This window comes from Trichomycterus rosablanca, chromosome 15 (genome assembly GCF_030014385.1).
Source record: "Trichomycterus rosablanca isolate fTriRos1 chromosome 15, fTriRos1.hap1, whole genome shotgun sequence".
Classification (NCBI taxonomy): domain Eukaryota; kingdom Metazoa; phylum Chordata; class Actinopteri; order Siluriformes; family Trichomycteridae; genus Trichomycterus; species Trichomycterus rosablanca.
The window spans coordinates 9790441-9813124 of NC_086002.1; the positions used below are offsets into that span (position 1 = coordinate 9790441).

The 22684-nt window shown below is 38.5% G+C and overlaps 1 protein-coding gene across 1 annotated transcript in view; it reads left to right on the forward strand.

The window, feature by feature from the left end:
• The first annotated feature begins 4029 nt into the window (after positions 1-4029).
• The window catches only part of lmo7b (LIM domain 7b), a 40841-nt gene continuing 22186 nt past the window's right edge, over positions 4030-22684 (forward strand). The window contains exons 1-11 of the mRNA XM_063010497.1: positions 4030-4075; positions 4597-4687; positions 9174-9244; positions 9341-9410; positions 11835-11941; positions 13499-13529; positions 14775-14888; positions 15871-16051; positions 17222-17390; positions 18493-18807; positions 19213-19521. Coding sequence (XP_062866567.1) covers positions 4619-4687; positions 9174-9244; positions 9341-9410; positions 11835-11941; positions 13499-13529; positions 14775-14888; positions 15871-16051; positions 17222-17390; positions 18493-18807; positions 19213-19521 — 1436 coding nt within the window. The 5' untranslated portion in view covers positions 4030-4075; positions 4597-4618. The remainder of the gene's footprint in view (positions 4076-4596; positions 4688-9173; positions 9245-9340; positions 9411-11834; positions 11942-13498; positions 13530-14774; positions 14889-15870; positions 16052-17221; positions 17391-18492; positions 18808-19212; positions 19522-22684) is intronic.

Here is a 22684-nt window from a genome sequence, read left to right on the forward strand (position 1 = left end):
TTACGTTCTTATTGGCTGTTCGACATAGCACTCACTGCCAGACATGCAACCAGTGTTGCCAACTTAGCAACTTTGTTGCTATATTTAGCGAGTTTTCAGACCCCTCTAGCGACTTTTTTTTCAAAAAAGCTACTAGCGACAAATCTAGCAACTTTTTCTGGTGTTATTGGTGACTTTTGGAGACTCGAACGTGAAAACACATATCGTTCTGCAGAGCAGCAGGTCCTACCGTGAGCCCCTCCAGTCAGTGTTGCCAGATTTGGCGGTTTTCCACAAAATGGGCGGATTTTGTTGGAAATTGGCAGGGAAAAACACACTTTGGCAGGTGGACAAATTTTGGGCTGGTTTGTATCATTTTGGCGGCATAAAATGTAAAAAAAAAAAAAAATATTGCTTTCTAAAGCAGGTGGAATATAAATAGGTCTACCTTCTCCCACCACATCCAACCCGTTGTCAAAAGTTTGATTGACAGGTTATTCTTCTTCCAGTCCAAAAGACACCGTTGCCACGCCCATCAATACAGTGATTCATATGTTAGACAAGTGATTTGATTTGAGTTGAATAGGTAAGCAAGTCTCATATGTACGAAAGGTTAAACTTTCATTGCTTGCAAGTTTATTTTTATTTACTTGCAAAGGGTTGTGTGTGTCCTATCATAAATAATGCATTTTACAAACTTGGTAGGCTACTTCAGGCTACTTCAAACACATGCAAGCAAAAATAATTTGTCCTTTATAATGTATAATGACTGATCTGTACATTTTAAGATTTTAATTTGTACGTCATGATGGTTAAACTGGTTTATTATTCGTGAAATGCTAAACATCATCTGCTTATCCTGTGTATTGGGCGTTTTTCATGCATTTTGGCTGAAAATTACTGTTGCAATCTGGCAACCCTGCCCAGAGTAGCTCAGTGTTGTCTTGAAAAACAAAAACAAACCACGAATCAACAAAAGAATGTTCATTTGTAGTTCTAAACATATTTAGGGTGTTTTTTTTACCCACTTTTTGTTTCTCCCACGATGTTATTCCTCTCTTCTACAGCGTCAATTACATGCAAATTGACATTATGCAAATTAGGCGATGACGTCATTTAGCGACTTCTAGCGACTTTTAGGACAGCCAATAGCTACTTTCCTTACTGAGGAGTTGGCAACACTGCGTGCAACTCAGATCAGATGTCTCACATGCTAGAAATCTCGATCTGGTCGCCGAGCGCTCGGCGAGCCGGTCGGATCGAGTTGTTGAGTAGTTCACACTTAGCGATTGAGAGCCAAGTTTTGATCGCCGAGCGAACGCCGAGTTGCTCCCGAGCCGGCAAATCTAGCGCCGACCAGTCGCCGAGCGAAAATCAGGGCAAAAATCGTGGTGTGAACTAGGCATTAGCCGCTTGGTGGTGATACGTCATGATAGTAACGTTGTGAGAGAGTAAAGCACCAGAAACAAAATATCAGACCGCTTTAAACAACTAAATCTATCTACAATCCTACTGAGAGCAGCTACTTACAAAAATGTATGTATTACAATCATAATATGATAGATTTATAAATACAGAGTGCTTTTGGGAACAGAAACCCCTGCCATTAGCTTAGCAGCTAACACTAGCTACTAAGCTAACAAGTACTCGTGCACAAGTCTTTATCTTTTATAATAATAATAATAGTTATGATATATGAGTATATATTTGGGTAATGAGTATAATATTTGGGTTTTAGTCAGTATCTCAGCTGTGAACTAGTTGGCTAGGCTAGGTATTGATAGTCACACGGCTATTCTAACCTTATTACTAGTATAAATAATAGTATCAATACTTCAGTTTTACTTTTTCTCCGCTACATTCAGCACGTTTCTCCCATTTCATAAGAAAATAGAAACCATGTTTGTACAGACGCTCCTCTCACATCTTACTCAACTCAAACTCAAAAGAAGCTTTATTGGCATGACAAATAATGACATTCGTATTGCCAAAGCAAGTTACAGAGAAATATAAAAATAAAAATAAGAAAGAACAAAAATATACAGAACAGTTACATGTGCAAAAAATATAGAATAGAATAAAATATTTATAAAAACAGTGCAAAATAATAACAATAAAAAGTATAATATTTACAATAATGAGGTAGTAAAACAATCAGTTTGTGTGTGTGTGTGTGTGTGTGTGTATGAGACATGGTCACCCACTGTCCCTCACCTGGTGGCAGGTGTGAGTATAGAGTGCTCTGTGCTCCCCCAGTAGGTGGGGCAGTTTGTCGGGGTCTGGGAGGGAGGTAAAGTTGGGGATGACGTTATTAAATTTAGGGAAGAATTGGGAGCGGACGTGGTGGTACTTGGTACACCGGGTGAGGAAGTGCAGCTCTGTCTCTACTGTACTGAGAGTGCAGTGCTGGCACAACCTCTCCTCCCGGGGCAGCCAGGACCGGGTGTGTCGCCCCGTCTCCACGGCCAGGTCGTGTGCGCTCAGTCTGTACCTCGTCAGGGTGTTTCTTAATTTAGGGTCGGATACTGTGCTCAGATAATCTGCTGCACTGTAGTGTCTGTTTAGGGCCAAATAGCACTGCATTTTACTTTGAGTTTTAGTTTCAGTTTTCCCAATAATTCAGATATTTAGTTCGGATTTTTTGTGTAATTTGGTTTATTGTAATTGGGTTTACAGATTTCTCTTGTTCCTGAGTCTTTATTGTGTTAGTGTGTGTTAGTGGTGTGTCGGCGTGTGTTATTACAGTGTCTGTGTGTGTTACTTGTGTATCTGTGTGTTAGTGGTGTATCTGTGTGTGTTAGTGGTGTATCGGTGTGTGTTAGTGGTGTATCTGTGTGTGTTACTGGTGTATCTGTGTGTGTTAGTGGTGTATCTGTGTGTGTTAGTGGTGTATGGGTGTGTGTTAGTGGTGTATCTGTGTGTGTTACTGGTGTATCTGTGTGTGTTAGTGGTGTATCTGTTTGTGTTAGTGGTGTATGGGTGTAGTGACTCAGGACCAGTTGGATGAGGGGACTGGTATGTTTGCTCAGCTCTTGGTGTTTCAGGGCTTTATAATGATAATCTTACATGCTCACCTCACTGCTCCTGGTTCACTGTGTTTTGTTGTGGTACCGTCACGTGACTAAGCGGCACATGTAGCAGAGAGAGAGAGAGAGAGAGAGAGAGGATCATTACAGAAGAAACAGTATCGAACACCACTACAGTACATAGTATCATTAAACCCCTCATAACTTCTCGCGTTTGTTTTCGTGACAAAACGTATTTTGGGAGAACAGACAGACTCGTCTGCGATTCCTTCCGATGGTAGATTGTGTAGTGTGAAACCCCCTATCGCCGATCAGCGATAACTGGGATTTGAACTCAAGAGCTTAAGATCGTTTTTATTGAAGCACATGCCCAGATTACTTTAAGCATGTTGATTTCATCTACTCATTAAAAGCTTTTTATGTTAAAACATTTGCCATTGTTGTTTGTTCATCTAATATAAGTAATGTCAGTAGATGTGTTTGTAATGTACAAAGAATGTACAAAATGTCAAATTACATTATTAGTATTAGTAATTACTTTTAAAGTCAACGCCAACTAAATGATAAAAATTTTTTTAAGGGTTTTTATAAACGTATGTACTGAGCATGCGCACATGGATAATGTTAACTCAGACGTGGCTTTATTGACAAGATAAATATGGACATTCGTATTGTTTAGTTACATTTTTAAGAAAAATAATAAAAGGAAAATAACTATAAAATACATTGAGTATGTAAGACAGTGCAAACAATGCAAGTACAACAACAATAAAAATATATTTAAAATAATAACATCGACAGTAATACCACTAAATGTAAGCATTATTAAAAATAAAAAATGTGTGTGTGTGTGTGTGTGTGTGTGTGAGACATGGTCAGCCACTGTCCCTCACCTGGTGGCATTACACTACACATTTGATCAACAGGGGGCGTGGTTTACCTGACTTTATAAAGAGGGGCGTGGCTATTTAAAAACCTTCTCTTCACTACAGAACTTTTACTAGGGAGGCTTTATCACCTGCGACGTTTATGTAGCGACTACAAGGGACATTTTTCTTCCGAACGTCACGGTAGGAGACACATTTAATGTTTAATTTGAAGCAGTTCTGCTTCACGGAAACCACAAAACAAGACGTTAAATCTGCATATGTTCGAGAGGAAATCAAGGCGCCACTTTAAGAGGTGAGGATGGAGGCACGCGCACATTAACGGAAAGCAGCTTCACCTCAGGCGAAAACACTTGTTAAAGGGGAAACTTTAAATGAAAAAAGCCGTGGTACAATGTCTGCGTAGGACCAACATAACTTTCTAGAACAAGGCTAACTTGAGTGTTTATTTGTATGTAGTCGAATATAAAACATTGGACTTCGAATATATATTCGGATATGTTTGCAAATGTTGTGAATCAAATGATTCGAATCAAAGAGTCTCTTAAAATCTGAACACTTGGAATTACTGAGTCGAGTCCTCAGAATCGACTCCCAACAACACAAGGAGCTATTGTTTACAGGGTATATGACTAGAAACAATTATAATAAGTGACAAATAAACCACGTTTGTCGAAACTTAACTTGCATTAAATCTCTTGCAGATTGGTTTGATAGTGTTTGGTGATGGAGTGGCGTGAGCAGCCTGCTGTTGGTTGTGAGGTGGCGTTCAGTGAGGCGCAGAAATGGATTGAGGTAAGACTGATTTAATTTTACATCTCGTCTCTCGGTTCCTAAATTCAAACATGGCGATTTGCCTTTTAAATTAATTTAGTTTTGATCGAAAGACACGTAGAAAATGCAAGATATGGGTAACAAAAGTTTGAGCTATTAAAATGTGATGCACATCAAACTTAAGGTCAGGTGTTCCCATACTTTTGACCATATAGTATTTAAATTAGAAATGCCTCATATTTCTATTTTATAGCCTTTTGCTGTTTTAATGTTGCAAAGTAAATAAAAACATAATTCATTTAAAATATTTGGGTGGGCAGGTTTTGCCTGGGAACTGGGTGCAATGCCAACTACACCTGGATTATACCCCAGTCCATTGCAGACCATTACACACTTACCCTATTATTTACTCACACATTTGCACCCAGGGACAACTTGGATTAACTAGTCCTACTTTTGCATATTTTGGACAGTAGAAGAAAACTGGTTTAACCCAAAGCAAACTCATCTCATACATGACTGGGAAAAGGATTGTGTGGTATCCATGCTACCAGAGGTGCCAACATGCAGCACTGCCACCCTGGATGAAGAGAGAGAATTAAAATATATCACACATTATTTGTTCCTACAGAATCAAACTGGCTTTTTAAATTCATTATCAAAACTGAACAGCATTTTATCTGGTGTTAATGCAAATACAGCAGAGATATCAGGAGATCATAATGAAATAGAATTTGTAAAACTGAATAAAGCAAGTTGATTAAAAGATGAACAGTATCTAAAATGCTTAAAGCTATGCTGGCTCATTTAGTTTTCATCTACTAGTCATGTAATACACATGTCTTTCTTGAGCCTTTAACTCAGCTAGAGTCTTTACTGTTACAAATACAAACATGACAGACTCTTGGTAAGCATTTTATAATACCTGGGTTGCCATATGGACTTGATTTATGGCTGTACGCAATATTCCACCCTTATGCATTTTTAAATTAAAAACACATGTTTGTTTACAGAACTTCATAAAGTGCTAACTTGAAAGCCTATATTTTTATTGCAGATATTACAGGTTCATATGGCACGTTACATTAAATTATGCACTCTGTTTATAGATGTACCCTCCACACATTTACATCCATCCTGCCTATCTCCCATTTCCATTTTTTCCAATGATCGTGTTTTGTTAGTGCTTATATTGAGCTGATTTGAGAATGTAGAAGTTGTGGGTTGTGCTCATGGTGGTTAAGTTTACTGTTCAACATTACAGCAACATTTACTGTTGTGCTTTTTATTAAAAAATAACAACAAAGTTAATTAAACAATGAGTTCTTTGTCAGTTAATCATTAACATCCCTAGTTTTAATATTTGCCTAAGGAAACATGGCAAACTATCTTGCTGATACGTTTCCATCACAGTGAGACAGCCAATAATTTTAAAAGGTTAGATTCATATTTCTACCCTTATGCAAATAAACTAGATGTTAAACAGTGTTAAGTTTGTGTGATATCTTATAACTGCTAATTTTGATGATTAAAAAAAAATAATAACTTCAGTTATATATATATATATATATATATATATATATATATATAATTTTTTTTTTTTTTTTCAGCTATATACATAACATTTGGTTTATCTAGTTTATTACTAGACATTTTCAGTTTTTGTGTACCATTGTTAGTGCCGTTTATGCCTCTTACTTGATGCTTTTCAGTGTAGATGTGTCTGGTAATTTGTGGACTACCAAATGGCTATTTTTGCTGCTGTACTTTTCAAGTCTTATTATGTGCAAGTTTTGCAATGACTTTACCTAGGCTACTATTTCCGGCTGATGCTACTTCCTTTTTTTGCTTCTGTGGTTAATTTAGATGTGTTAGCTGGCTGTGCAGCTTTTGCACACTTTAGAAGAGCTTAAACACTGTTTGATTTTCTATGTACTATGTACTAATTAAAGCAAGCTAACAGTGCTTTTAAGATCTCTGTCTCTTTAGTAAGATTATATTACAACATTAATCAGAGCACCCTAAAAATAATTGTGTCCTATATCTGTTTTCATTCACATCTGACCATGACCTAATCAGAAGATTGTTGAGTACAGACATTTGGGCATCAGCAGTACACATAACATAACTAGAAAACAAAGCAAAAAAAATGTGACAAAGTTCATATTGTCTACCCTGAGCATCTGATTTCTAACCGTGGGTATTGTAGTGTTCCCTATTTGATGTTATAACTGCCTTCACTTGCTACAGTTGTGTCTAATGGCAGTGTGCTTTATACCTCCTGATCAACAGTTCTTGTCTTGGTGTTGCTCCTAGAAGCATTTTAGAACTTGGAGGAGAGTGTTACAATGGAGAATTGAGTATTTAAATTTGCTTCAGACTTTAGTACTTGGTTACCTGTTCTGTGAGCATTGTTGCTTAATTGTTATTTCTAGATGTTTTCACTTTAATATAACAGTGCTTAAAGTGGACAATGGTAGCTTTAGACATGGGCACTTTGGTGGCTCAGTGGTCTAATGCACTAGTGCACCACGATGAGATCCGATTGTCAATAACAGCTGTACAACTGTGTCTGCAATGGTGGGTTGGTCAAAAGGTCTCTCACTGCTGCTGCACCTGTGTCCTCTGCTGGCTGGTCGAGTGTGTAAGTAAGTATGATGGATTGTAGTTTGTAACTCTCCATACACAACACTGTCCTCTGTGTGATGGCTTATGTTCCAGTTGAAAAGAAACGGTTGACAACTATGCACATCTTCCAGGGGGTATTTGATAGTCTATAGCTATTTTTGATGAGGGTGTGTGCCTTCATAAGCAGAGAAAGTTACAACTGGGTAACTGGACATGGCTAGGTTGGGAGGAAAAGGCATCACATGTAGGTCTGTCACATTCAAAACAAATAAATAGTAATTTTATTTATTTATTTTATTTTATTTATTTATTTTATTTATTTAAATTAATTTTTTTATTTAATTTTTTTATTATTTAGGTGGATATTAATTGAGCTAATGGCAATGAATCATTACTCACCAATAATATATTTTCACATCATCCTTGTTATAAGGGGAGTCCACATGTTATGCACCTTACTGAACTTTTCTATTTCTGTTGACTTAACCAGTTTTGTGTTCTCTTAAGTTTGCAAGTTCCTGATACAACCCTTTTTTGCAAGTGTTTGTTGCTCTCACTAATGTCACTTTGTCTGGTAAGAAGAAATCTTGCTACTGTGTCTGGCCTCTGCACTATTTGAAGAATTCTTTTAAAACATTTTATTGCACTTTTGGTGCCTATTTAAGCCAGACAACCTGCTGGTTTTGGAAAGCTACCATTGTCATTGGCATTCCATCTAGCCAAACAGGCAAATGGGAGCAAGCCCAGACTGTTTATTGCTCTTCAAGCCGAGCACAAAGACCCTCAGATCTGTCTCATCCACAGATCTTTTTCCTACCTAAAGGCTACTAATGCCCGCTTATGCACATGCCTTTATGTAACTGAAGGTTGGGTGCCTCCTTGCATGGATGCTCTATTCCCTAAAAGAAAGCGCTGGCCTTATTATTGTGTAGCAGTTTAATAAGCGTTAATGATGTCAATATGAACCGTTTACTCTCACTGAGTGCTTTCTGTGTTCTTAGTAATTTATGCATGAGCTAACTTGGATGAGCACAATGTGTAACAGAACTGGGGGTCTGCTATGTGTTTGACCATACTAAAAAATGTATAGAACCTGATTTGGGGGATTATGAGTTTTTCTTCACACATGCGGCTATGGAAAAACGACAATTAAATCAGTAATGAAGATGTTATCCATACACAGATCAGACATAACATTAAACCACCTAATATGCTGTCAAAACTGTTCTATACTACAGAGACATGGACTCCACAAGAAATCTGTAAAAGTCCTGATGTTATCTGGTACCAGGACATTACTAACGGGTCCTTTTATGTGTTGCAAGATGGATCGTTCTACATTGTGTCCTAGTGCCATCTCTTATGTGTGTACCCGACTGTCCACATAATCTTGGATTAAAAAACATTTGCCAAACTGGTTGACCTTATATTTTTGCTCTGATTTTATGTGCTTTTGATGGTGCTTAGGAGTTTGATTTTGATGCAGCATGTCTGACACATTCTCTCACATTCACAATCCCCGACTGGCGCATGCACAATTATTATGAAGTAGGCATTTCCATGCACATTTGGGATTGGAAGGAGGGGGGGATTCAGAGGAATAGGGCCTTATCTTTAAACATCTTTAGATAATTATGACCTCCCAAATATCTAACTACTGCCAGAACCTGACCATAATCAGATTATTACCATGCATTTAAGCACAGTTTACATCACCTGTTCTGCAATTATGTAATCTTGTAATCAGCCCTTTGGTGATGATCAAATTCTATTTGTTAAATGGACATGAAAGATTTCCTTTATAGTCTGCATTCTGAAAGCATAAGTTCATGACTAGATAAGCAAAATGTTAATTATGCTAATTTCTAATTCTTTTTAGGAGGTAACCAAAAAGAAATTTGGCAGCAGTAATTTCAGATCTGCACTGGAGAATGGCGTGTTGTTATGCGAGTAAGTAAGAAGTTTTTAATAGCTTTAGTAAATATGTAATGAAAATTAAAGTAAGTAAACTCAATTTATGTTTTTTGTTTTGTCACTTTTGTGCAGCCTGATCAACAAGCTTAAGCCAGGAATTATTAAGAGAGTGAACAGACTTTCTACACCTATTGCTGGCTTAGTAAGTATCTTTTTATTTTTTTAACTTGATAATGGGTGTCAGGTTTTGTTTGATTGCTGCTGTTAAGCTGTCATGCTCTCATTTGCATTATCTCACATCCTTTAAGAATAAAATGTGTGGATTTGCATGAGTGTTTGACTTTTGGTACAGCGATATCAGTGCTAAAACAAATTAAACTTTTTTCATTTCATTCCACCTCCTGCCTCACTCATCAAAAGTCAGAGGAGAAAAAAAATGCTGCTGTTAGAACGCTGCTTAGGCTTAATACAAACAAAAAAGGCTGTCTGCTGTCATCTCTGATAAGTCTGTTTTTAACAGATTAACAGAACACTACCTTGATTAGGTTGTACCAAGTAAGCACTGTACGTAATCACTGTTGAGTAGCATGTGTCCAATGCATGTGCTCACTATAACTTTAGTTAAAGAACAGTACAAACACTTACACAGAAATTTGCAAAATGTGCATTGTTACTGTACTTGACATAATCTATTATCAGCAGGTGACCCTTTGTTTGAATGTTCTAAGTACTTACAGCAGCGACAATCTATTGCAATACCAAAGACTATGAGAAAAATCTATAATCAAGTCGAAATGAAAACGGTCCAAGTTTTTGGAAAAAATTGGTCTAAAAGAGTGCATCTAAAGAACAACACTTGACAAGGACAATAAACTGAAATATGAGAATTACCTACCTTTCCTGCCGTGAATATAACCACTGTGTAAGCTTGGCATAAAACATTTAAATAAATAAACAAGTGACTCTTTGTTCACACTAGCCGATAAGTTGTTAACGTCGCTTGCTTATGTCTCTTGTAGATGTGGAAAGCAGACACTACTGATCGGGCAATGCTCATGACCTAACATATACTTAATAATCTACTAGATAACTGTTACACAACACTGTGTAATGTTTAAAAAAAAAAACAGGAAAAATTAAAGCCATTTAAAGTAGAGATGGGACGATCGGGGTTTTTGGCACCGATTGCGATCTCCGATCTCCATTCAGGGCAATCGGACGATAGTCGATTTCGATCGGGGGGGGGGGGGGGGGCGGGCGGTGACATGCAATTTTTAGCGCAAAATCAGCAGTAAATAATAAAGTAACCAAACAATTATTTTTTTCACCCACAGGAGACATATCTTATTAGTCTAACTGACCACACACACACACACACAGGTTTAATGTTATCCAGTTTAGTCTGAAAAAAACTTAAAAAGAGCCTCACAGTGAAAATAAACCGAAAGCAACAGCGTGTGTGTGTTTCTTTAAAAAAAAAACGCTTTGTTCACAGTGTCGCTTTAAATGATTCTGATTCAGGAGTCGAATGTGACGCGTAAGTTTCTCTCTCCGTTTTTACTGTTATTAATAAATGCTGTGGTTTTAAATAAACACCAGCTACTACAGAACATTTTGTGTGACTTTCTTACATTAAAAAGCTTAATTAAACCGCTATTACCACAGAGCGGTCACCGAGTCAGACTCGTTCCGTCTGTGGAGCTAAAAGTTCTGATTACCCTAAAAGTTCAGCAGATGATCCTGAACTAACGAATTTGGTAATGAATAAACTTTTGCCTCTGATTGGCTCTAACGTTTTCTGTTCTCATCTACATCACAAGTAAGAACCGCTTACGATTTACCAAAGTGAACCAGGAGTTTATATAACGTGCTGATAGAATCGACTCAGATGTGACCGGGTTGAATTATCTTTTTAAAGTAAATATTACAATCAGCAAAATTACATCGTATGTATGATGCACAACGTTAATGATGTTATTTTAGGTCATGAAGAGCTTTCACTGTGGTTTCTGTACGATGGTTGATGAATGGTGATGTGATGGTTGGCGCGTCGTAGCTCAAAGTCTGGATCAATCCACTGAGCTGTTAACTTAACGTGGTCTTTATATATCACACGATCGGATCGGCTACTTTTAGCAAATATCGCCGATCGCCGATAGCATATTTTGATTAAAAATCGGCCGATACCGATTCATAGCCGATCGATCGTCCCATCTCTAATTTAAAGTTTTTTTCCCTGTTTTGTATGCCAAACACTGCTGAATGACGGCCGAATGCTGAAAACTGAGGGGAAGGGAAAAATGTCAGACTCTGGTGCCATTTGATGGTCTGTCAGATCAACTAGAGTCAATTACTGGGATATGTTGCTGTACCACTGCATACCTAGTCTGCTTAAAATTGAGGAATGTTGTGTGTCAGTTCTGTGTTGCTTGCTACCGAGCGCTCTGTCATGCTTTGACATGGCAGGTAATTGGCTTCCTGTCACTCTGTTGCACTCTAGTGTGAACACAGGGTCAGCTTTGCCTCATGGGACATGAGTAGCACAGTAGTTAACATTATCAAACAATCATTGCTTTTCCTATGAGCTAAAAGCAGCTTTTAATCAGTACCTGTATGCTTTCTGCAGGACAACGTGAATGTGTTCCTGAAGGCCTGTGGGAAACTCGGGTTGAATGATGCCCAGCTCTTCCATCCAGGAGACCTTCAGGATGTCTCCACTCGTGTCACTGTAAGGTTAGCTGTCATTGTTTTCAGTTTTTAGGACTGGTTGGATGGATCCGACACTGTACTAAACAGTTAGTGGCAGGCATTGTGGGTAATATTATATTCAAATTAATTGCAAAAAATATTACTTAACAGACATGTTATGCTTCAGGGATTTATGATGACTTGTTAAACAGGTGAAGCTTTGTTAAAATTAGTAAGGGTTACAAATCTTTAGTAAATCTTCAGTATGCCAGTGAACTACCATGCAGGTCTGTGTATGTTGTTATTGTGGTCATAGCAAGTGGATGTGGAATCTGCTGATGTGCAGAATCTGAGACTGTTACTGCTTTCCGCATGACCCCTGGTATGTTAAACTGGTCAGGGTGACTAATGCACATTAATTAACAACTGGTTTGAAATACGAGTCTTAGTAAGTACCTGCTTACTCACACGTTCAGGCAATGATTTGGAACCTCAGTGGTTAAAGTACTAGACTAGTAATCCAGTAATAACTAGTAAAGGTTGCTGGTTCAAGCCCCACATTCAACATGTTGCCATTGTTGAGGCCCTTAACTCTCTGTTGCTCGCACTGTAATTAGCCAGAACTGTGATAAAGGTGTCTGCAAAATGCCATAATTGTAAATGTAGTTGGCATTTTGGAATTACATTAGTTTTACATGAAGAGCTGGTGGAATTTCACTCTACATAGCTCTCTCTCATTTTATTTGACTGGATTAGCAGTTCCCTTTTTTTCTTTTGTAGACTTTATCAAAATTTTTTGACGTTGTTGCCCCTTGCCATAAAATTATGAATGCTATGAAAGTGCTCTTGACGTAGATTGCATTCATTTATCATATTGTCATAACTTGGAGTTGAAGCTAATCTTGGCTGCTACTGGCTGTATGAGGTCTTTATTTTGGCATGTTATACTATAATTTTTATTTATACGTTTGCTATTAAAATAATGGGACATAATGACCATGTATTATGCAGGTATTTGCAGGTGCTTAGCTTTTTTGGCAAACATTATAAAATAGTCATCATCACCCCACATCACTTCATTAGGTCTCATTGTTGAATCTGCTCTCTTACTGCCTTGGCTATTAATTTTTGTGTAATTGTCTGTGGATCAATCCAATCTAACTTCTTTTCTGACAATACGTTTTCTTCTGTGCTTTGATTTCTAAGTAAATTTTTGTCTTGTCGGAGCTACAGCTGGATTTCCAAAGTTAGCCACAGTGGTTCACTCCAAGACCTTGTGCTTTGGTGAAACCACAGTAGATCTCTATATGTTGAGTATCTATTTTTATCTGACTTTCTCTGCAATGCTGTATGGCTCAACTCGGTGCAGCTTGGGTTTCAGTACAGTATGACATTCCTCTCTTAGAGCATTTGACTAGTTCATGGAAACGAATATGACGGACTCAACTAATGCATGCGTTTAGTCAGCTACGTTGTGTATTAACATATATGAATCTGTTTTTTTACAATAGTGTGTGGCACGCTGTACTCAAACATACTCTGCATGTTCTCTGAATAGGGGCTTTATCTTACAGATTCTCTCACTTTTTCTTTTACCTACAGACATGAAGAGACTTCCAGGAGACTGAAAAATGTATGTTGAATTATTCATTTAAGTATCATTCCATGCAGGTGAATTTGTCTTGAGCTTTGAAGCTATTTGGATAAAACTGTATTTGAATAGTATATACTTTCAGAACAAACCTTCTTCTGGGTTTGCTTGTCCTTATTTGCTTTTATATGTGTAGTATAAATGTGAATTGTGGTGCTATCTAGCTATTTTACATGTGGCTTTACATTGCTGTTTTAAATGACTTGATAGGACAGTTTAGTTTCTTTCAGTAAAAGTACAGGGGTGGCTGGATAATCGGTCAGAATAATATTGTAAGTTAATGCTCCTTCGGAGAATATTATGGGCAGCATCAGAATCTTTAAAGAAAGGCTCAGGGAATACTTTGGAAAACCCTTGTCAATAAACACAGTCAGTCACTAAAATGTAAGTTAAGACTCCGTTATGCCAACAGAAGTCATATATTCACATCATTATTTGTGGTTTGCTAATCATTGCTGTTTGCTTTTATTTATTGTTTCTCTTTTATCCCGTTTTTTTGGAAGTGATGTTCTATTAAATACATAATATACTTATAATGTTGTGGCAACAGTTTTGGGAAAGCCATTGCTTAATTCATGACTGAGCCCCTGTGCACGAAGCTAGTTCCATAGAGACAGGTTTGATGAATTGTACAGTCCTGTACAGAGCTTTGACCTTCGTTAAACGTCTTCAAGACAAACTGCAGTGTTAATTGCAAGCCAGGCCTTCTCACCCAATGTCAGTGCCTCACCTTACATACTCTTTTGGAAAGACTTCAGATGAATGGAGACTGTTATTGTTGCTAAGGTGGAGACTCTATATTAATGCTCATTATCAGGTGTTCACATACTTTTGGCTGCTGCATGTGCAGATTAACTGGCTTTGCCTTTGGATTTGATGTCTCACTAGTGTAGTTTATGTAACACTACTTCTAAAAATCTGCCATGAATCTGCTTTGCCTGATTGTTTTCTTGCTTTCTTGCTTGCATCTTTCTGGATGACCAAAGACAATAGGGACATTGGAATACTAGAGCCTTTCATAAGAGGCACAGACAACGAGAGTGCTGACAGGGTGGATTACAGCTAACAGCGATGACATTGTATGATCATGAGGGATTAGGAGGAGGAAATACAGGCTAAAAATGAAGATTATTAATCATTTTGTTGCTCTGGACTAATTTTACATGTTCTAAATAAATCTTCTTACTTTAAATAGCAGTCGGCTTAATTATTCATTTTGTTTTTTAGGTTCTGATCACCATATATTGGCTGGGAAGGAAGGCCCAGACAGACCCCTTCTGTACGGGGCCACAGCTCAACTTTAAAGCTTTTGAGGGACTGCTGGGTGTTGCCTTGTCCAAGGTGAGAAATAAGGGGATCTGTAAGTAAGCATGTGCATGATTACAGTGTTGTTTGCTGTTTCAATAGTGTAAATGTCACTGCTGGTTTTAAGAGCCACTAACTAAAACAGTGTACATAGGTCACCTTAGTACAGCTGTGCCTCTGCTTTTTAAATTGCCATGTGCTGTGTGTGTGTGTACAGAGAGACATAGACATGCTGAGGCATCGGAGGCATTCTGATACTAAAAGTGTCTCTCAGTACCTTGAGCTGCTAAGCTTATAGCAGCCAGCTGCAATCCTTTTTTACTTTTTAGTTATATATACAGAAAATGCATTATTATTTTTGCAAGATTACATTCATTGGAATTGCTATCAGTAAAAATGCACTTGTGACACTTTGGGTAATCAGATTCTGAAGGGTAATGCTTAAAGGTTGTTGGTTGTTAGCTCTGCATTACAATGGTAGTTGTAGTAGTAATGTCATTCTATGAAGTACAATAATTTGACATGAAAAGTAAACTTGTGGTTTAAAACAAGTTGTGTATATGGTGACTGTCATTTTAAACACTTGAGCTGGCCATTTATTATTGGGTGCAGAAGGACGTGGGGGAATTTCCAGTGTACATACTTATAAATTTAGCTTTTTTAATAAGGGTATAGATGATGCAGGGTTCTTAGATCTGTTTAAACATTTTCTTAGCCAAATATTAAGAAAATAATGTACTGACAATGCTAATTAATTTAATTGATTCATAGTCAAAGTTGAGACACTAAGAGGCCAAAAGTTATATTGTGTTATTTAATAGGAGTCCAATTTCTGTAGAAATGCCCTGATGCTTTTTTTCTTTAGTAAACAGGCTGACTGCAAATCATTACAGGTTGGTTACCAGCTTGTTTAGGAACAAATCATGTTTTCTGTTTATTCCCAGCATCTGTATTAACATCATGCTTATTAACCATTACGAATCACAAAATATGTCTACCACTCACTCTGTCACTGCAGGCTCTAGAGGAGGCATCGTGCTCAAAGTCCAGTGTGAGGGACAGTGAATTTGGGGAGGCCTGGTACCCTGAGAGGGAAGGGCCGACTTATAAGAGAGAGGACTCCGTCGAGAGCCTGGACTCTGTGGAGTCCCGTACTCTAAGCGTGGCATCTGATTGTACACTCATTGCTGGCAGTGAAGGTCAGAGCACTGAGAATTCTTTATTTACATACACTGATAAACCAAAACATTTACTATCACCTCCTTAATGTGCTGTCAAAACAGCTCTGACCTGAAGAGACATGGAGTCTGTTTGAAAACCGAGTAAACTGCCTACCTGCCCATTGCCTACATAGGCAGCTGCCTAAGTAGAGAGGATTCTAATAAGACATCAAACTTATAAGGCAAGTTATTTAGACACACTACTTAGACAGCGACAATGGCGATTATGTCACCGCAGTTTTCGCTTACTAAGCTAAGACAGTTAGCCTCAATGGGCTGATGCAGCACATTCCACTAGCATGCCAGCTAACACCTTCCTCCGTGTATCAAACACAGGTTTTCGGACAGACCCATGGACTGAAAACAAAACGGCTAAAAGACTCCTGTTGTATCTGGTACTGTTACTTAACCAGCAGGTTCCCTGTATGTTGACTGGCTTGCAACTACACATCCCCATACACAGTAGGGTTAAATGCACTATGCATTGTGTGACATTTACTTTTACACTAGTATTTAAGTGATCTGCAATTTGGGCTGCAGTTGCTTTTTCTGTTGGTCCTTATCAAACACCATAGCTTCATGTACTCTGGCATTAATAAGTCTTGACTTTCCAACAACCAGTCAACAGTTTGTCACCTGTCCCTCTTTAGACCACTATCTGTGGGTATTGACCATGGCTGCTTGAAAGCACCCTTTGCAGTTTTAAAGATTTAAAAGAAAAGTGTTGATTGATTTTAAGATAAATTTACGTGTAGACTGACCTGGTGGATACTTGGATGCTATGCTGTCTGGGAACCATCAATCTGCTGATTCTTGCTTTTAATATACTGCTAATCCATGAATATTCGGTGTTTTTTCTCATAAGCTTATGTTTATGTTACTGATCTAGTGTTGTGACTGGCAAATATATGATAATGAAAGTTCAGCAGCACACATTCATTTGCACTGCTCACTTAAGTGTGACATACCAAATAATTCCATACCCATGTGGTCATTCAAATGGGTGTGTTCTGCCTGGATAACTGACTATGAACATTGCACAAACAATCAACAGCTAAGTGCTTTGTGAATCAGGAACCTGTCCATTACTGATCTCTATGTTTCTCACTTTTCTCCCTTTCTTTCCTCTTTGTATGACTTCTCTGTCAGGGTTTGGAAGTGACGCCGAGGCAGAACACTGCTTTAAAATGTCTGAGCGCAATGGGAATGAAAGGACAACTGCATCCGTAAAAGAGAGACGAAACGTCCCAGCTGCACAGAGGAGGAAAAGGACAGACCAGTGTGAAGAGGGCAGAAGTCGGGCCAACCCAGTCTCAAGGTAGAGTACTATTCTTTTTTTGCTTTGTACAGGGTTTGTACAAATGCTGTATTTCTTCAGTAATATGAGGTTTTCAATTGGTTGATCAACGAATTTTGCCACAAGTATCCCATAGTTAAGTATTTTTGCAGTATTTTTTTTACTCTGTGACAGTGCAGTACCACATAAGTGTTGTGTAAGTCTCTTTAACCTGATCATAACAGTGGCCATAAATCATACTGGGAGGATAATATACCTGCTCAATATTATTTTTTTTTTTATAGAATTCCTTTATTTGTTATTTGTACATATACAGACATACAGTACAACAAAGTTATTTTTTTCACATATCCCAGCTTGTTATCCCAGAGCGCAGGGTTAGCCATTGTACGGTGCCCCTGAAGCAGCAAGAGATAAGGATCTTACTCAAGGGCCCAACAGTGGCTGCATGGCAGAGCTGGGATTCGAATTCTCAACCTTTTAGTTGAAAGCCCAAAGCCACTAGCCTACCACCGTCCCAAAGATAATTTTACCCTTATGCTGGGTAGTTTAACTTGTAACCATTACACAAATAGTGCCGAGGTTTTTTTTTTGCTTGATACTTGGTAGTGATGACATTAGGGTAAAAGGGTCAGAAATTGCTCTTCATGGTATGTGTATGATTTGTCAAATATCCGTTAAAGCAGAGTTTTTCAAACACTGGGTTGTGACTCTTAGGTGGGTTGCAAGCCAAAAAAATTGGTAAAAATAACACAAACACGAAATCCACGGTGGGACCAGATTGTACAGAGCAAAACAGAGAGAATAAGATGCATTGTTTGTGTTGTCTGGGTTGCATAAAAAATTGTCGTAATGTGGGTCGCTTGGAAAAAACTAATGTTAGCATTCTTGTTAAAAGTGCTTTGCCAAATCCATACATTAGTATTATCACAGCAAACATGATGTATTGTTTATGTTACTTATTTGTAAACGGTTACATGCAAGTTTATGCAAATCTGACAGTGCTGGTTGGGTGTAACCTTTTACTTTAGAGCTGTGGTATCTTCTGTAGTATTTTAAATATGAGCTACTTGAAAAAATCTTGGAGGCCCCAGAGTTTGACTTAATGATTTTTTGGATTTAGTGAAAATAGGAGGGATTTAAATGAGCCCTGCCTGGAACTCCCTCCAGCCTCTGCCTTCCACCAGTGGGCACACGATTACCAGAGTGACTCTGAGTCAGACTCTGACCGACCTGAACCCGACCCCGTACAGGACGACCTTGCAAGTCGGCGTTTTCGCGCAACATCTTGCGCTACTCCTGCGAACTTTGCCGTTCCTCTAAATCCGAGGAATCCGAGTCATTTTCCTACAGTGACCCCGAGTGCTCGAAGGTCATGGATCACCATGTCTGATGCCTCACGGTTGGCTACTGTTCCTCAAAATATGTCAAGTCAAAGGTCAGAGTTTGTAGTGGCTTCTAACTACGGTGGCATCGTAACACTTGTGCTTTTGTGCATGCTATTTTTTCAGCTCATTCCTATTGTGTACGGATTTTATACTACCTGATTAACTCCTGATGAGGTTTAGCACCTTGATGAAATATTGAACTGTTATTGAACTTGGTTGTAGCCTCGCCTTTCTTTTTACGGTTGTTTCTCTTGTGTTGAATGTTTTTGGCTTGATAAATGCAATGGAGTGTCGCTAATTCTTCTAAGTTGGCAGTATTGAGCTTTCTGCTTTTTATTCTAACTGTTCTAATCCAAACAGACGTGGAGTGATTCATTTTTTTGTAATCCTGTTGTTGGTGCGTGCTTAATAAGAATATTGACATCTCACATGGACAGCTCTGTTCCACACAGAAGCACGTCACTCCTGCCCAGTAGCATAAACAGTCAAGACACCTGCGACAAAACCGCCGTGCAGGAAGAACTACTTCTGGAAGCCTGGAATGAAGAGTCAAGTGACTCTGATGGAGGATGGAACTCCGCTGACCCAATTCAGGATGATCTTTATTCCCGCCGGGTGCATCAGGCTACGCATCAGACATCGATGAATTCTGACTCTGACAAGTTTCTGCCCAAATACTGGACTCCTGAGGAGGATGCTCATGTGGGAAGGATCAAACTGGGCTCACAGCGTAGACCCTGGTACAAGAAGTTACAGGGCTTCAGGTTGGTCCAGATGCCGGAATCATGGCGCAACCTGATCGAGCAGCTTATTACATATAAGAAAATTATATCTACCTTGTGAAGCTTGTATAGCTAACGAGTCTCATAGCGTGGCAAAACAATATCAGTATCGTTGTTCATTTAGAAACTGGATTTGCACACATCAAATATTATTATTATTTTTTTATTTTATTCATTTTTTCACCATTTTCCTCCAGATTTAGCGCACTCAATTTTGTCTTTGCTGCTGAGAGATACTCGATTGCATCCAAGGAGAGCACGTCGCTGTACACGCCTCTTCCGACACGTGTACAGCCCTCCTCTTCTCGCCCCTGCTTTTCTGCACAGGCGTCTCTTCCGCCAATCAGGGTCCTTACACAGCGTATGAAGACCCACCCACCCACACATAGTCCGGCCCCCACTTTGCAGATACGGTGGCCATTTAGTATCTGCTGCAGGCACTGAAAATTATGCCCGCCAGATGGCGCCCAGCTGACCGGTGGCAGCACCAAATTTCGAACCAAGAAGTTCAGAAACTCTGGTGTGCTAGTGGAATATCCCGCTGCACCACCTGGGTGCCCTATCAAATATTATTTTGATTTTTTTTTTGTTTGCAAGTCTAGTTTAAATTCCTGGGTTTCTAAGAAAAAATAAAATGAGATGGCAGTGATAATGTTTATTTATTGACCTTTTAAGTGAAATTTAATCAAACTAGGTTATCTCTGAATGTTTTTTGCCAAACTGTTGTTTCGTTTGAAACAGTAACAAAGGACTGGTTCATCAGTATTTAAAAGCGTTTTAGTACGTTTTTTACATTTTACCCTAAATGTGACATCATGGTGAAATTGACAGCCCAGTTGGCACTTTGTTTTCTTTATATTTATCATTGCTCTGCTTATGTTAAAGCCTCTTTGTCTGCCCCTTTGAAGTAATTTCTTTCCCTCCTCTGCCTTCTGTCTGTCTCCCTCTCTGTTTCCTAATTCCTGGCTAAAGCCATAAAGCTTCTGGCTCATCTGAGGAAGACTCTGACTTCGATGTTACTCCATGGTTGGGGACAACTTCTCATACCTGTCCACCTACTTCCAGAGCACCACACACCTTCTGAAACACTAAAGCACCTTTCCTCCCTATCATGATTCTTCTTTTGCTGTATCTTACGCTATTTTCCTTTCTGTTACAGTACCATTGTTATGCAATGATTGTCATGTTGGTAATTGGAATGAAAAAGAATGTGGACTGGTCAGATGGTATTGAGGACTGTTACTGGGCAATACCTATGCCATGCACCCTATACAGGCATTGGGACACTAAAGATTGGTGATGTGGTTAAGTATTAAAGACTCGCAAAGTATTTTACTCTTCCAGTTTTAGATACGATAAGCACTGTTTTTATTATAGTTATTAAACACACAGTTATTTAGTGGGACAGTGGTAGCCTAGTGGGTAGAGCTTTGGGCTATCAATCGGAAGATTGGCGGTTCAAATCCAGGCTCTGCTATGCAGCCACTGTTTGGTCCTTGGGCAAGGACCTTAACCCTGTCAACTCCAGGTGCGCCGTACGATGGCTGACCCTGCGCTCTGACCCCAGCTTCCAAACATGCGGAATATGCGAAGAAATAATTTCATTATACTGTACACCTGTATATGTATATATGACAAATAAAGTATATCATCTTCTTCTAATTCTAAACACTAAAGCCCATGTAAATGTGAGTAGCCTATTATAAAACACTAAACATTAAATCAAATACTTACAAATTCCATGTAATTAAATCAATATTAAAATGCAGTACAGATTTTGCACTGTAACAAATGAGCGGGCGGCACGGTGGCTAAGTGGGTAGCACTGTCAGCTCACAGCAAGAAGGTCCCGGGTTCGATCCCCAGGTGGGGCGGTCCGGGTCCTTTCTGTGTGGAGTTTGCATGTTCTCCCCGTGTCTGTGTGGGTTTCCTCATGGTGCTACGGTTTCCTCCATCAGTCCAAAGACATGCAAGTGAAGTAAACTGGAGATTCTGAACTGATGAGCCTTGTGTAATGAGTAACTACCGTTCCTGTCATGAATGTAAGTGTAAAACATGACGTTAAAATCCTAATAAACAAGCAAACAAACAAATGTTAGCACTATGCTAACAAATTAGCACAAAGAACACAATCATCAACACATGATGAAACAAACTGGTGAATGCTAAATTGTTAGGATTGTGAGTTTAATAGGTGAACAAACTGTTCTTAAGATTTGTATAGTTGGCCTTGTAACCAGTGCACCCTTTAAGAGAGAAACATAATCTGTCTGCTGGATTCATTTTGAATGTTTTCTTTTATGTAAAACATTGTTTTGTGTCTTATTGATGCTGTACAGATTTGTAATGTAACAGATTTAGTTTACGCGAGTACCTGCTTTAGTTCATTATGAAACATTTTGTTTAACTAGGTCTTGCTAATGTCATACTGCTGACATGAATGTGTTTAAAGCTGAACTTTGAATGATGCAGTGATTTAATAAAGAGAGATATTATTTATTGTTGAGCCTCAATTTTCTTGATTTATTTATTATAAGATAGTCATTATAATTATGAGATCTAATTGTATATACGTTGTATAATTAAGCTATGCTTTTTGTTCAGGTCTTTTGTTTTGCAAGGAAAATCTGAGTTTCCTTTACAGGAATGGAATTGATCTTTAAAAAATAATGACATTTTCTTTAATATGAAATCTGAATGGATTGTTTGGATTTGTCATTATCTTCTAGAGATCCTCTGAGGATTTCTGTTCATGTTGGGTGAGTGTGTTACTTGTGTGTGTTTCTGCTGTTAAATCTGCAGTGGTGGCTTTATACACATCAACCATTAGCAGTTTATTTTAGCGTTTACATTTACGTTTTCAGCAATTAGCAGACGCCTTTGTTTAAAGCGATTTACAATTGGGACGGTATACATTGCAAGCAATTGAGGGTTAAGGGCCTTGCTCAGGGGCCGAACAGTGACAACCTGGTAGATGTGGGGCTTGAATCTTCCAGTTACTAATCCTGTACTTTAACCGCTGAGCTACCACTGCCCTTTTATGTAATGCCTGCTTTTTATTCTAGTGACTTATGGTTTTCATTAATGTCTGTAATGCTTCATTAGATTCATGTTGGACTTGATTAATATTCTATAGAATATTAGT